At 52.6% G+C, this 15,784-nt stretch overlaps 1 protein-coding gene across 9 annotated transcripts in view; it reads right to left on the bottom strand.

Annotated features, from left to right (window-relative positions):
• Nucleotides 1–15,784, bottom strand: part of PPP6R2 (protein phosphatase 6 regulatory subunit 2) — a 69,121-nt gene that overhangs the window by 7,420 nt on the left and 45,917 nt on the right. For all 9 annotated transcript variants that reach the window (XM_077758072.1, XM_077758065.1, XM_077758068.1 and 6 more), the window contains 8 exons: nt 11,930–12,067; nt 10,513–10,578; nt 8,802–8,914; nt 8,298–8,411; nt 6,176–6,302; nt 5,046–5,198; nt 2,489–2,692; nt 1,251–1,315 (listed from right to left, as the gene is read on the bottom strand). In XM_077758072.1, the coding sequence (XP_077614198.1) occupies nt 1,251–1,315; nt 2,489–2,692; nt 5,046–5,198; nt 6,176–6,302; nt 8,298–8,411; nt 8,802–8,914; nt 10,513–10,578; nt 11,930–12,067 (980 nt within the window). The remainder of the gene's footprint in view (nt 1–1,250; nt 1,316–2,488; nt 2,693–5,045; nt 5,199–6,175; nt 6,303–8,297; nt 8,412–8,801; nt 8,915–10,512; nt 10,579–11,929; nt 12,068–15,784) is intronic.

Genomic DNA, 15,784 nt, shown 5'->3' with positions numbered 1-15,784 from the left:
GGCCCGCTGTCCTGCCACTGCCTGGCGCCCCAGTCTGCAAACGGCCTCGCTCGCCAAGCTCTACACACCCCGAGGCCTGAGCCCTGGCTTCTGTCCACCTCCCCACCCCACGCTGACAAGCACACACAGCTTCACATTCAACCTCTCGTCTGTCACACACGTGACCCAACACAAGGTAAGTCTTTAGAGCCCCTTGTGCTAGGAAGGGGTTAAATGCTCAGAGGGGACAAAGTCACTTTCGACCAAGTTCTCTGTCCTAAAAGCCTGACGGTGCCCAGGAGAGGAAGCAAAGGTGGGCTCCTGAGTCAGTGAGCCCAGCCTGGCACAGGAAGGGGTCAGGAGGGAGCCATGAGTCCCAGCCCCTGTGGAGTCGTGGGCCCCTCAGTGACAGGAGTGAGTCCCCCGCCGCAAAAGACACCCGTGTGCACAGGCACACAAAGGAAGAGCAGCTGCGCACGGGCTTCACTGGTATCACGTGGGCTGGGCCCAAGGAAGGACAGCTGACCCCTCCCAGTCATCGTGCACATTCTGCAGAGGACAGCACCTGGTGGGGTCAGTAACAGCAGGATGTGAGCCGTGACGCGGGTGAGGTCAGAGCCTCCCAGAAGCAGCAGTTGGGCAGGACCAGGTGAGGGCATGGTGAGGGCAGGGCTGTGGGCAGGGGCTGCCTACACGGGGGCCTGGGTGGTCAACCATCCGTGTGTTTCAAAAAGATCCCAGTCGGGGCGCCCGGGGGGCTCAGTCGGTTGGGCGTCAGACTTCAGTTCAGGTTACGATCTCGCGGTTCGTGGGTTCGAGCCCCGCGTCGGGCTCTGTGCGGACAGTCAGCTCAGAGCCTGGAGCCTGTTTCGGATTCTGTGTCTCCCTCTCTCTGACCCTCCCCTGCTCGCACTGTCTCTCTTTCTCTCTCAGAAATTTAAAAAAAAAAAAAAAAAAAAAAATCCCAGCTGCTCAGGTCACGAGAGGCCGGGTGGGGGAGGGGGAGCAGGAAGTAGCGCAGACACACTGCTGAGGGTCGGGGCTTAGCAGGAGAAGCGGGTGGTGGCGGGACGGGGAGCCGGGGGACTGAGAACACCCTGCGTGGAAGGCTGGGGTCTCTGGGGCAGGGTGGGGCGAGGGGCAAAGCGGCTCTGCCTGTCTCTCCCGGTCACCCCAGGCCCGACCCTCCCTGGCCAGCACTTCCAGATGTTCCCCACCAGAGCCCTGCACCAGGCCCTCAGGCACCCCCTGCAGCCCCCGTGGGTCCTTACTGTGCGTGATCGTTGGCTTCCCAGGCCTCCAGGATCCGCTGGACCAGGCAGCACTTCTGGAACAGCTAGGGGGACCGGTGTCCCCGGTCAGGGTCTGCAGAGCTGCACGCTGCCCTCCACCCGCCCCCGGACCACGTGGGTTAGGCTGGCAGCAAGCAGGCACGTCAGCACAAAGTCCCCTGTGCCTCCCTGCAGTCCAAACAGCAGGGCGGGTGCGGCCCAGTGGGCGCCCCAGCTCCGCTCCTTCCCCTTGGCTGCCTCCCACTTTCTCTGTCCAAACGCAAGGACTGGGCCCGAGTGCCCCCTCTGGCCTCTGGGCCTGGATGCCATTTCCTGTTGCCTGCACATTTGTTCTGGGACCCACCTCACACCCCACTCCATACAGGGCCTCTCATCGGGGTGAGGGTCCCTCACGGGTGTGAAGGCACCTGCCCCCAGCTAGGTATCCCCTGGGCCGCCGTCCAGCGCAGGCCGGTATGCTGCAGGCCTCTCTGGTCAGACACTTCTGTCCCTCCTGTCCGAGCCTCACAGCCAGCCTGAGGGTCAGAGCCGTCCCCCCGAGCCCCGGGCCTCCCCAGGGAAGCAGGGGCCAGCGGGCTCCCTGACTCAGGGAGGGGAGTCTGTGCCCACCTCCTCATGGCGCCCACCCGCACGGCTGTTTCCTCTCCCCTAAGCACACACTTGCTAGCACTGCCCCGCCGGGCACGGCGTTAGCTGTGAGGGTACGGGAGACGCAGACAAGGACCCCGGGAAGAGCTGTGGGCAGTCCCAGAGGGGAGCCCCCATGAGGCGCTCCCAGGCCAGCACAGAAGTGACGAGAGAAAGGACAGACTTTCCTTTCAAAGGGTCCGCAGCCCCAGAAAGTTTTCTCAGGAGACTTCCTTCCACATTCTCTTTCCCGCGCACTTTCCTTCACGGCCTCATCCGGACGGCCGCAGACACGACCGGACACAGGGGACCGGCCGAAGGAGCAGACCCTGGGGCCACATCCAGGTGCTCCGGCCCCCTCTGGTGAGCACGGCCCACCGCGGGGCCCGCCCTCGGCTCCCTGGCAAACAGGCACATTTTCTTCACGAGTCTGTCTCAGGGTGGAGGGAGGGCAGCGCACCCACGTCATGGGAGGCTTAGGGGGCGGCCACAGGTGGCCCATGTCAGCGCTGCTATCAAGCCAGGGTGGGGCTCAGCCCACAGTGACGGGAAGGGCACACAGCAACACACGAGACGCTGGCTGGACTTACGTGGGTCACCATTGTGTTCTCGGGGCGGCTGGCAGCAGGCTGGGGGGCCTCTGGGTCCCCGCTCCTGGGCAGAAGCTCCACCCTGCTCTCCACTCCACTGGCTTCTGCCCTGTCCTCGCGGGCAGCGTGGGAGAGAATAGCGGCGATGCATAGCTCCACTTGGAAATGCAGGAAGTTATTCCAGGTATACTTAAAAAACAGGTCCTGGGTAAAGAGAGGACAGAGGAAAGTCCCTGGGACAGGTTTTCTCCTGGCAGCGGGACCACAGAGGCAAGGGATCGCTGTCATGGCAGCGTGCCATTTCCACACGCGGTCCCCCAGGCGTGTGGGCGGCCAGGCGGGTGCTGACGGCATCCCCTTGAGGTGGTCTCTCCGTTAGGACCCTTGACCAAGAGCCACCTGCCCTTCCATCTCATGAATCTCTGGCTCTCATCTGAACACATCCTATGCTGGGCTTATCTTTTTGTCCTTAACTCAGAAGCTTAACTCATTAATTTTTTAGCTTTTTTTTTCCCCCAAGTGTATTTTTTTTTGTGGTATCTACCTTAAGTACATGGTACACACTTCGCTATGTATGTTCATTATTCTTCCTTTACGATTCTGCCTTGACCCACGAGTTACTGAAGTATGTGAAATTCCCACAACCAGGGACCCTATTCGGGAGGGGACGGGAAATCGAGAGGTGGACACCCCCCAAAGGAACCCAGTGGGGCCCAAACCTCAGCTACACGTGCTCAAGCCTAGCGGACAGTTGCTTCCCTCCCCCGGACCACGGTGGGGACAGCAGTCTGTCTGTGACTCTCTGGTCCCGTAGGCCAGCGGGGAGGCACTGGCAAGGAGGGTGGCGCCTGCCGCATCGGTGAGGACGTGGCTGGTAAAATGGTGCAGCTACCAGGGAAACCTGCTGGCTCCTCAAACAGACGCACGCAGAACTACTGTGTGGCCGTCAGTCCCGCCTGTCGGTACGCACGTCAAAGAGACACGTGCACACCCGTGTTCACAGCAGCATGTTCAAAGCAGCCCCAAACTGGAAGTCACCCAAGTGTCCATCAGCTGATGACTCTGGATAAACTAAATGTGGTCCCTCCACACAACGGAATGTTAGCCACCTTTAGAAATGAAGGAAGTCCTGCCACGTGCCACCACACGGATGAACCTTGAGAACACGGAGCTGAGTGACACAAGCCAGACACAAAAGGCCAAATGCTGTGTGGCTCCACCTCTGTACGGTCCCTACGAGAGTCAGACTCAAGGAGACACAAGGTAGACGGTGGTGCCTGGGGCTGGGTGAGGGGGTGGGGGACAGACTGCTTACTGGTCAGAGTTTCTGTTTGAGAAAGTTCCAGAAACAGATAGTGGCAATGGTTATACAACATTGGGAATGTACTTAATGCTATTGCATTATACACTTGCAAATTACAAAAATGATACATTTTATGTTATATATATCTTACTACAATGAAATCAAAGCAAAAAAGGGAGGTGGGAGAGGTTTTTTTGAAGAGAGAAAAAGGAAAGGAAGTCTTTAAAAAACGAACCCCTGCTCCGTATCTGGGATTTCAGGTACAGCAGTGCCCAGCTGACTTCTAAACCCCGTAAGACACTGAAGTAGGTACTTCAGGCCTAGTCCCCAGGCTGCCCCCTTCTGGGATAAGAATTTTTTTTTTTTTAATGTTTGTTTATTTTTGAGAGAGACAGAGACAGACACAGAGAGAGAGACAGAACATGAGCAGGGGAGGGGCAGAGAGAGAGAGAGAGAGAAGCAGGCTCCAGGCTCTGAGCTGTCAGCACAGAGCTCAACGTGGGGCTCGAACCCACAAACTGCGAGATCATGACCTGAGCCAGAGTCTGATGCTGGATAAGAATTTGAATTAGAAAAGATTTCAGTTCTCTGGGAGTAGAGGCCCTAAGGCAAGGCAGGAGGGACGCTGGGAGACCGAGACCCCGCGGACTCACGGTGCGCAGCCAGGGTGCCGCCCTCCCGGCCAGCAGCTGCCTTCCGCGGCGGGGCCTGCTGCCCGCGGCCAGCGTCGCTCTGCCGGCCCTGCCTGCCGGCCGCTCTCCCACAGGCACCAAAGGGCATCTGCTGAAGAGAGGGCCATTCCCCACCGGCCTGGGCCAAAGCTGCTGGCGGCCTTCTACCGTGAGTGACCAGGAGCTGCCCTTTTAGGATGTTTTATGTTGGAGGGCTGTAATAAAAGTTCTACCTCGGGCAGAAAAAGGAAGGAAATGGACCGCATCACCCCATTCCCTCACAGTGGATTAGAAATCTGCCCTCTGCTTTCGGGGCAGTTGTCTGTGAATCTACACCAAGGCCTGTCCCACAGTCTCTCAGTGCACTTCACCAGCAACCTGTGCGGTCAACCCTGCGGCGGGTCTCGGAAATGGTTTCTCCACAGACTCTGCCTGTTCAGAGCAGAACCTTGTCCGATGCTGAGGTCCAGCTGCCTGCCCCCAACGGACCCCTGCCCAGCGCACCTGCCCTGTCTGCCCACCCCCTGCAGACCGCGCAAGACTCGCAGAGAGCCGCGCGGGGCCGGCAGCAGCGCCCCCTCACCAGCAGCAAGCCCATGGTGTTGAGCCGGCACAGCTCCTGGTTGATGCTGGGTGTGTTCGTGTGCAGCAGTGCAGCCATGAGGCGGGCGCCGTGCAGACGGGCGTTCCCCAGGGGTTCCTCCAGCACGCCAATGGTGGTCAGGATCGCTTTTTTCTATGAACACAGGGGCACCCCCCAGTCAGAGCCTTGCAACCAGCATGCATGGCCACGACTGACTTCTCTTAACTCTGGTGCTAACTGCTCAAAGGGTCGGGCCACTGTTCCGTGAGGCGGCTCGGCCTGGGGAGGCTTGCGATGTGTGTGCGGGGCTCCTCAGGCCAGTGCTGCCTGCTAGAGGAAGTAAGGGGTCAGCAGAGTCAGGAACCCCACCACGTCCTTCAGGGCCTCACAAAACAGTGAGCAATGGTGGTCTACTGTCCCCAGAAGCCCAGGGATCTCTGGTCCCAGCAAACTAAGCAGAGAGATAAGCACCTCAGGTCATGAGACACGTCCAACGTGGGGCCAGCTCTCTGGGGAGCACAGTGTCAGGACCCTGAGCTACCAGATACCCCATGATCACTCTCAGAGGAGATGGGTAACAGCTCCACTGGACCCCGAGGGTTTTTAACCCCACACATGCCACATAATGTCTCATTAATGAAATTTTCCAGAATCCTTACCTTCATAGTGCAACAGATTGTGGTGGGTGCTATGAAGCACCAAAAGAAAGGGAAAGGGGCCCTGACTGAGGAGAGGACTCCATGGTAAGCTTGGTGGCAGCTAAGCAAATGAACCCTTCTCCGTCTGACCCAAGTGCTGCCCGGAGCTGTTGAGCTGAGCAAAGGCCTCCCCTGGGACCCTTCCTGACCCTTGGCAGGTGCCCCCGACTTGGAGGCCAGACCTGTAGTAAACTTGGACCCTCACATGACCCCTATTTCAGAGAGCAAGAGTCATCTGGGGAGCTGCAAAACGTGCCCCCCCTCCAGGCTTTACCTCAGGGAAGAGACGGACATTCGGCAGATGAGGCTATGGAAACACGCCTCTGGGGTCTGTCTGGTGGCTCTCAGGTTGGCAGGTCTGGTCATCTGCTTGCCAATCATCCTGCCTACGATGCCTGCATAGGGACCTAACAGCTGTTCGGGGTCACCCACCTTTGGCGGGCTGAGCAGGAGCTGATGGAAGTCCTTCAGTCGTGGCTCAATGCCGTGCAGTACACTGCTGCTGACGGTGCACAGCCCTTCCAGTCCCTGAGAAAAGGAGTCCACCAGGCCCTCTGTCCTGTGGATGAGGACAGCAGATGGACGCACAGGGTATACGCCCCCGTCCTCTGTCACACCTCGCCCCCCAATTTCTCCACCCATTGGCACGGGAGGGGTTGGATGACTGGTACAGAGAGAAGAGAAGGGCACCAGCGGCCTTTAGAAAACGTTCCCAGGTGACGGCCAAGGACAGCCCCCTCACCTCCCTCGGGGCTGGCGGCACCTCACACACACTGGAACCAGCCCTGGCCCCTGCCTCTGGTTTTAGAAATATTCACCACTGTTCCCACTCCTTGGCTGAGAAACAGGAGACAGGACTCCACACTGTCCCTCCAGCTTTTTCAAACTAATTTCTCTGAGATCTTTATTTAAACGCTTTTTCCAGTTATAAAAGTAATACGTGACCGTTATAAAAAAATATTTTAAATACAAAACAAGAATAAAAAAAAGAGAATCAGCTGGCTCATCTCTGTTTTTATGTCTCATTTTCATGCTGTCCCTTTATTGCAGGCAAGGCTGGGAGACGCCTTGACAAGAATCCCTACATCCTACAGAAAAGGCCCAGACTTCCAGGATTCACGAAGATGAAAAAAAAAAAATCAATATTCTTAGGGCGCCTCGGGGGCTCAGTCAGTTAAGCGTCTGACTTGGGCTCAGGTCACAATCCCACGGTTGGTGGCATCAAGCCCTACATCAGGCTCTGCACTGACACTGCGGGGCCTGCCTGGGACCGTCTCTCTCCCTCTCCCTCTGCCCCTCTGCACAACGCATGTGCTTTCTCGCTCGCTCTCTCAAAATAATAAACATTAAAAAAATCAATATCCTGGTTGTCTAACTAGAAAAAACAATGATGTCATAATTCTATTTTTAGGTAATAAACTAATAGGTATGTAACAGATCCCAGAGGAAGAAAGAGGAAAACTGCTAATAATCTCATACCAAGATTAACTCAATTTCTTGTCATTTTCTTATTCTTTGGTTGTTGCTATTACTATTTTTTGATTTCTTAAATGTTTATTTTTGAGAAATAGAACACAAGCAGGGAAGGGACAAAGAGAAAGGGGGAGACACAGAATCTGAAACAGGTTCCAGGCTCTGAGGTGTCAGCACAGAGCCCAATGTGGGGCTCGAACCCACAAACCGTGAGATCATGACCTTAGCCGAAGTCAGACACTTAACCAACTGGGCCACCCAGGCGCCCCTTGTTATTGTTACTTTTTAAAAAATTTTTTTAAAATGTTTTTATTTATTTCTGATAGACAGAGAGAGGCAGCATGAGCAGGGGAGGGTCAGAGAGAGAGGGAGACACAGAATCCAAAGCAGGCTCCAGGCTCTGAGCTGGCCACCAGTACAGAGCCCCATGCGGGGCTCGAACCCACAAACCGTGAGATCATGACCTGAGCCAAAGTCAGATGCTTAACCAACTGGGCCACCCAGGCGCCCCTATTGTTACTATTTTTTAAGTAGGCTTCATGCCCAGTGAGAGCCCAATATGGGGCTTGATCTCAGACTCCGAGATCAAGAATCTAAGCTGAGATCAAGAGCTGGACACTTAACTGAGCCACCCAGATGCCCTTTTTGGGTTTTTTGTTTTTGTTTTTTTAACTTTTAAAGTACATTTTATCAGTGCTGGGGGCTTCAATGAAGAAATAAGAGAACTAGTTACCCCGGGAGACAGGCCACCACCACAGCACATGACAGGACAGAGCAGATCAGACACACACACTTACACATGGACGTGTACACACAAACACCACATACACACACCACACACTGGGACAGTCCACAGGGAAACCCACTGTCCATACCTATTCCACAGATACATCTATAAACACTTTGTAAGCCGGTGACATTGAGCGCCTTCAGGCTGAGGCGGGAATGTGACTGATGCCAAAGGTCAAGGAGCCGTAGGTTTATCTTTTCAACAAGGAGAGTCTACCCATCATTAGCAATTAATTAAAACCCCACAAACCCAGACCACTCATCACAGTCAAGCTCCATGCGAGAGACTCACCCAGCCCGCCTTGTTTCCAACAAGGTAAGTAACACCTGAGTCCCACTAACGAGGCAGCTCTCAGTCTGGTCTCCATCAAACATGTTCTTCAGAAGCTGCTCCACACAGTCCTGCCTGTCAGGCACACAGAGGTCACTGCTGCTGGGGCAGACGCACAGGCGAGCGTCCAAAGGACCACCTCTCCTCTCCATGAAGGAGCAACACCCGAAAACTCGAGGGGCTTTGCTCGGGCCTCAGGCCGGGCGCCCAGGGCTCTCACGACTCTCCTGCCCCTGGCGGCCTGCAGTCGCTACACCTGCCGGGAGCCCCGGGAGCCCCCTCCTCCCATGAGAAACAGGCTCATCAAGTTAACTAGATGGGGTATTTCACAGCCAGCTCACCAGAATCCGAGTATCTGCAGTATCTGGCTGTGCTCAGGGCAGGGCTTGGAGGCCTCCTCAAGCTCAGAAAGTCCCGCACCCGCCCCGCCCCCGGCCAGGCACCTACAATGCACCCAGCACTCACGACTCCAGCACGGTGAGGAGGGGGTCTGGCTCCGGGGCCTCCTGCAGCTGAGTGCCCTGCTCTCTGCCCAGCCTGACGATGTCACAGAGAGTCTGAGAGGCGTTGGACTGTCTCTGGAAGGAAAAGGAGACGCAGCACCTCCCCTCAGGGCTGAGGAGAGAGGCCAGCAGAGCCGTCCACTGCTCAGTGCTCAGAAGGATGCACTGGACTCTGAACAAGTCCATTTCAGAGACGCCTGGTTGGCCTTTCTGATGTCAGGATGCAATCTGGTCAGACCTTTTAGCTGTACTGAACTAACCCAAAGAGTCCAAATAGGGCTCTCGAGGATCAGACACACCACACAGACATTGCTCTCTCCCTTGAACCATTTTGAGATATGCTGCATATGTGACCATGTTACTGCCACTGTAGTTTAATACTTAAGATATTAAGTATTAAACTGTAGCTGGTAGTACTCAGAATGAGTCCTTTGAGCTAATGGAAACAGATAATGTGCTACAGAAAAACAGAGGCCTCAGCTCTTCTGGGAACCATCAATCCTTAACTCATGAAAATCTGGGATCAGTGCACTGGCAGCAACGTGGAGTGTTAGTGGTGCAGATAAACCAGCCGGAGAGAAACTCAGCCCCTGGCTCCTTGCCGGGAGTGTCAGAACATGCAGCCCTGACGTGCACGATATGGGAACTCTGGGCTAAAGGAAGTGCTTGCATGACTGTTTTAGGGAGAAACGAAAACAGCCAGGTGGTCCCTGAGGCCTCATGCCTGCATCTGGGCCAGGGAACAGGCTGGTCAGCCTGTGGCGCTCACGCTGGAGGAGGGGCACCCGCTCTCCTCAGTACAGAGCATAGGCACCCTCACCCGGCTATCTGACGGCCCTGTGGGCAGAGAGGAACAGAGAACAGGGTGGCCAGGCCACAGCGAAGGCTCAGACACAGGTTGGCACCACTGTTCCCAAACTGCTGGGGGCAGCATATCTGTTTACTTTTGTCATGAAGAGAAAAAATAAACCCCAAACTCTCAACAGTGATGGCTGCAGGGAGCAGGCAGGGGGGGCCAAGAGGAAGCCCCCCGGCCACACTGCATACTTCCACACTGGAGTGGGGGGCCTCCCTCCCAGGGGCCTATGGCTTCGTAAACCCCACCTCCTCAGCCCCTCACTTCTAGAGCGCAGACCACAGCTGTGCAGACGGCCCCTTCTAAAATGGATCTGCAGAAGAATGACCTCCGTCCGTCTTGCTCACTCCCAGGGAAGCCAGCAGCACGCTGTGAGCTGCCCCGTGGACAGGTCCACGGCCTCAAGGAACGGAGTCCTGCCGAGCCACTGGTGACCCTGGAGGCAGGGCCTCCCCCAGCTGAGCCCTGAAACGACCACAGTCTTGCGAGAGACCCTGGGAAGAGGACCCACTAAGCCATGTCCAGGTCCCTAATAGAAACGGAGATAAAAAATACTTGTTCTTATAAGCAATTAAGCTTTGGGGTAATTTGGTTACTTGGCCAGAGAGGAGATAACTAATACGATTCTGGTCAAATTGTTTTTTATAACATGTGTGTATTACTTTTGTTTAGTGAAAAGAAATAGTCTAGAAGTCTATGCTTGATTGAGGGAAGAAAAGAATTTAACTGTTGCCCTCAGAGAGCAGCAGAGAGCGTTCCCCAGTAGCCCCGAGTGAGGGGCTCTGCGCGAGGCGGGCTCCACAGGAGCCATACTCACATCTTCATCCTGACTTGGGTGGATCAGCTCCACCAGCCTCTGGATGATCTTCTCTTCATTAAGCCACTGAAAGGGAAAAGGGGCCTGTCAATGATGCCGTTCACATCTAACTAAACAGAAGAAACGTCCGTAGCGCAGAAGAAATCCACATGCCAGGTTCCAGGGATAGAGATTCTCTGCCCAACATGTATGTCCACCCAGACCCAGAAGAAACAAGTGGTGACCAACTTCTGGAGGGAGCCGAGCTCCATAAAGAAGGGACACAGACCCCTAAGCATACTGCCCTCAGGACATCTCCCAAGACAGAATGAGCTGGAGCCCAGAGCCACCCAGGCACTAATGGGGCTCCCCCGGCGCGCAGGCCGGCAGCACGTGGACGCTCTGTGCTCTGCAGCATCAGGGCCTTTCCCAGATTGGGAGAAGCAAAGAGGCCTGGTGCAGGTACCCACACGCTGTGAGGACTACAGTGCCCAACACTGTGCGAGGCTGGAAGGCGGTGGGGGCCCAGGGAAGACCCCCTGGGGTGAGTTTCCTTATCCGTAACTGGGAGATCTGCCTCCGCATCCACTCAGCGTGAAGTTAACGCAGGCTTTCCGCTGTTAACTACGGCGGACGCTCCTGCTGCGTCTCACTGCCTAACTTAGCTGCTGTGATTGACTCTTCGCGGGAGGCTGCTCCATAATGAACCTAAACGTGAGAGCGGCCACCCTGATGACAACTGGTACTGGGTCCCAGGAGATGAAGATGGGCAAGAAGGACCAAGCCTTTATTTTAAATTTTGTATCACAGACAAAACCTGCCAAACAACAGTGAACAGTTTGTCCAGCACTCATTTCCTGGCTTCTCTGAGACGAGAAGCCTCCTCTCCTCTGGGAAAGCCCTCAGGGAGCTACAAGCAGCTTGTCAGGCTGCAAGCCTGTCAGGACAGACACGTGTGCAGACTCCAGGACAAAACACAGGCCTGCGCAGGTCTCTGTGATTTCTCTGCACAGAATCCTTGTCGGCTGGTCCTTTCTTCACAGGTAGGTGCCAGATAATAGAGCCCGGACCTGACAGAGCTCCTGCTCAGGGGCCGTAGGGACACTAGGGTCTTGGGGCAGTGAGTAAAGTCCTTTCTTCTTCACAGAGAAGGAGCCCAGAGACTGTCAGGGGGAAAAGGAACACTCTGCTCTTTGCTTCTCAATAGACTAAGGCAGTGCAGCAGAAAAGGTACAGACTGCAGATCATGCCTTAAATACAAGCCTTGACAAGAAGCCCTGATGGCTCCCCAGGGAGAAGATCACACCGAGTTAGCGCTCTCTGAGCGCCTTCACCCACTCTGGCCTCCCGGGAGCAGGCCCTCACCATGTACTCAGAGACCCTGCAAAACACCTGACGTCAGGGAGAAGGCTTCAGAGGGGAGGGGCCCCACACTCACACGCAGGACGTCCTGCCGGAGCCCGGCCGGCTCCACGCAGCTGACGAGGCGCAGCAGCAGGTCCATGAGAGCCGAGGTGCCGATGTGCTGCAGCACCAGGCTGATGAACTTGTCTTTCTTCTTCAAGAACAGAATCACCTGAAATCGAACACACCCTGAAAAGCCTGACAACCGTGAGATGCTTCCCCCAAGACCTCTCACGAGAAAGATTAATTTTCAATTATACTGAGCAGAAATTATGGAGAGACCTAAAAAAGTTACAAGGCAGACGTCTCCTAGGACAGGCAGAGACCTGAACACAGGGAAACCTACATGGCAGTGGAGGGGCCCATGGGGACCCCCGGCTGATGGAGATCTGCTGCACGGTCAGAGGCTTTATGCTCCAGTGACACAAATCTCCTGAGATGGCACAGCAGCCGTTCAGTACCGCTCGTTCACTACTGCCTCAAGTTTTCTCAACAGGAATAACCAGTGTGAACAGCCCTGAGCTGTAACGTGGTCATCGCTACAATGCCCAGACCTGGGATGCACCTGACAGCACAGAGTGCACGAGCCAGCAGGTGGCTGACAGGCTGCAGCCAGAGGAAGGGAAAGAGGACTAAGGTTCTACAAAGTAAAAGGCGGTGACGCACGGCAGGCTGGCAACCAGCGCCAGCAGGGTGTGGACAGGTGGGCATGGAGGTGGGCTGCAGGCGAGGGTGGAGCCGGAGGTGGAGAAGCCTGGGCCAGTCCTCAGCCACACACCTAAGGGCTCAGCTCGGCTCAGCCAGAGATGAAGTGCCTACGACGTGCAGGCCACTGAGGTAGACCCAAGCGTCTAATGGGGATGGGGGTGGAGGCACAGAAAAGGCCCACGTCGCTGGGGGACCCCAGTCACAATCATGCTGAGATGGGAGGAAGGGAAGGGAGAAGAAAGAGAAAGGGGGACAGGGAGGGGCCTGTGAAGAAAATAACCACACCCTAGAGAAGGCGCCATGAACAACATGAGGAATGAAACAAAGGGCATCACGACCGAGCCCGTGAGTTATCACTAGGGCAGGGTTAGCAGAAACAATCTGATGCCAATTTACGTAAATTCAGAAAAATGAAAAATTTCCTTGAAAAACACACTCATCTCAAACTGACAAAAAGGAATAGAAAACCTGAATCATTCTTGAGCATTAAAAGAAGCAAAATCTATAATTAAAAGCCTCTCATACAGAAAACTCCAGGTTCTAATGACTTTTCTAGTGAATTCTACCAAATATTTAAAGAAAAATAACCGTAATCTTATATACACTCTTCCAGGAAACATAAAATGAGAGAGTATGCCCCATATCATTATATAAGAACATAAAAATTTATTTCTAAACATCTGATAAAGGGGCGCCTGAGTGGTGCGGTTGGTTAAGTGTCCAACTTTGGCTCAGGTCATTATCTCACAGTTAGTGGGTTCAAGACCCAGATTGGGCTCTGTGCTGACAGCGTGGAGCCTGGAGCTGCTTCAGATTCTGTGTCTCCCTCTCTCTGTGCCCCTCCCCCACTGGTGCTTTATCTCTCTGTCTCAAAAATAAATGTTATAAAAAAAAAAATGAAGTGTTCAGCATCCTGACTTTGATAATGGATAAATGAACCTATATAGGTGACGAACGGTACCAAACTTCATACACTCTCTCTCTCTCCCTCTTCCTCTCTCCTTCTCCCTCTCCCTCTCTCTCTCTCTCTCACACACACACACACACACAGCTACAAGCAAAACTGAACAAATCGGAACATGATCAGTGGACTGTATGAATGTCAATATCCTGGCAATAACGCTCTGCTAGTGTTTTGTAAGATGTCACCGTTGACAAAACTGGGCAAAGTATACAAAGGACCTCTTCAAATTACTTTGTAAAACTGCAAGTGAAACTACCACTATCAGTAAAAATTTTTGATAAAAAAGATATTTAGAATAATATGAAAATATCAACTACCTAAGAATAAACCTAATGAAACATGTGTAAGACCACTACAGAGAATTATAACACGCTACCAAGAGAAATCGAAAAAGCCCTAACTACTCAGCTTTGTCCCTATAGCACAAAACCAGCCATAAACAATATGTAAGAGTGGCTGTGTTTCAGTCAAATTTCATTTTCAAAACTAGGTGGCAGGTTGGGTTTGGCCTGTGGGCCATAATCTGCCAACCCTAATCTACAGCCAGTGTAAGTCTAATCAAAATTTTGGTAGATTTTTGGGGGAGGAAGGCTGCAGAGAATGTGGAAACTGACACTCATTCTAAAAGTTGCTCATTCTAAGGGCACCTGGATGCCTCAGCTGGTTAGGTATCTAACTCTTGATTTTGGCTCAAGTCATGATCTCATGGTTCATGAGTTCAAGAGTGTAGCCTGCTTGGGATTCTCTCTCCTTCTTTCTCTGCCCCTCTCCTGCTCACACTCTTGTTCTCTCGAAATAAATAAATAAACTTTTTTTAAAAAGTTGTTCATTTTAGGGGCGCCTGGGTGGCTTAGTCAGTTAAGCGTCCGACTTTCGCTTAGGTCATGATCTCGCAGTTCGTGGGTTCAAGCCCCGCGTCGGGCTCTGTGCTGACTGCCAGCTCGGAGCCTGAAGCCTGTTTCAGTCTGTGACTCCCTCTCTCTCTGACCCTCCCCTGTTCACGCTGTCTCTCTCTCTCTCTCCTAGAAATGAATAAAACATTAAAAAAATAAAAATAAAAAAAAAAATTTAAAAAGTTGTTCATTTGAAAATAATGCAAAAGGTAAAAAATTAGTAAAAAGAAATACTGAAAAAAACCAAAGTGAGAGGACTAACTATCAAAGGCCAAAACTTATAAAGCTATACTTTATAAAGTATATAGGTATACTATATATGTATAAAGTATATATAGCATAAACTTATAAAGGAATTAGGACAGTATTGCATCAGTGCAATTACAAAAAGGACAACAGGACAAAGTCCAGAAGTAGACACACCATATGTGAGCCTGACTTATGATGGGGGGACATTATTGTAAAGCAATTGAGAGAGAAGGGCCTTACCAATAAATGGTGCTGAGCTAATTGGACATCCATATTAAAAAACAAAAAAACCTTCAACTGTACATCATTTATAAGAATCAATTTCAGTGGTGCCTGGGTGGCTCAGTCAGTTAAGCATCCAGTTCTTGACTTTTGCTCAGGTCAGGATTTCACAGTTGTGAGATCAAGCCCTGTGTCAGGCTCAGTGTGGAGCCTGCTTAGGATTCTCTCTCCCTCTATCTCTGTCCTCCCCATCTTGTGCTCTCGCTCTCTCTCAAAATAAATAAACCAAAAAATAATAGTAATAATCAGTTTCAAGTAAACTATAGATAGAAATCTGAAAGGTAAAACAATAAAGCTTCTAAAAAAAATACAGAAGATTTTCATTACTGCGTTAGACAAAGGTTTCTTAACAGAACAACAACAAAAAAAACCCCACCAACCATAAATTAAAAAAAAAAAAAAGAGCTGAACTACATAAAAATCTGAACCTTTGCTCATTAAAATACCATTAATAAAAAGGGGGGGGGTATGCAGTGAGCCAGAGTGAGAAAGATGCTTGCAACACAAAACCAACAAAAGACTTATATCCGTGAAAATAGAGAATTCCTCAAATCAAAAAAGAAGAGACAGTCTAATACAAAATGGGCAAGAGACTTCCCAAAAGACAACACCCAAATGGCTAATTAATACACGAAAAGATATATATCCTTATTAGTCACCAGGGAGATTGCAAATTAAGACTACCATGGTGTATTATATACACCAACCACAACCGCTAGAATAAAAAGAATGATAATATTAAGGGTTGGTGAGCCCGCAGCAACTTCTTACTTGACGCATCCCCAAAAGCAAG

Source organism: Crocuta crocuta, unplaced genomic scaffold (genome assembly GCF_008692635.1).
Source record: "Crocuta crocuta isolate KB4526 unplaced genomic scaffold, BGI_CrCroc_1.0 scaffold143, whole genome shotgun sequence".
Taxonomy (NCBI): domain Eukaryota; kingdom Metazoa; phylum Chordata; class Mammalia; order Carnivora; family Hyaenidae; genus Crocuta; species Crocuta crocuta.
The sequence above is the reverse complement of the archived record's forward strand: the minus strand, read 5'-3'. Positions and strand labels throughout refer to the sequence as shown.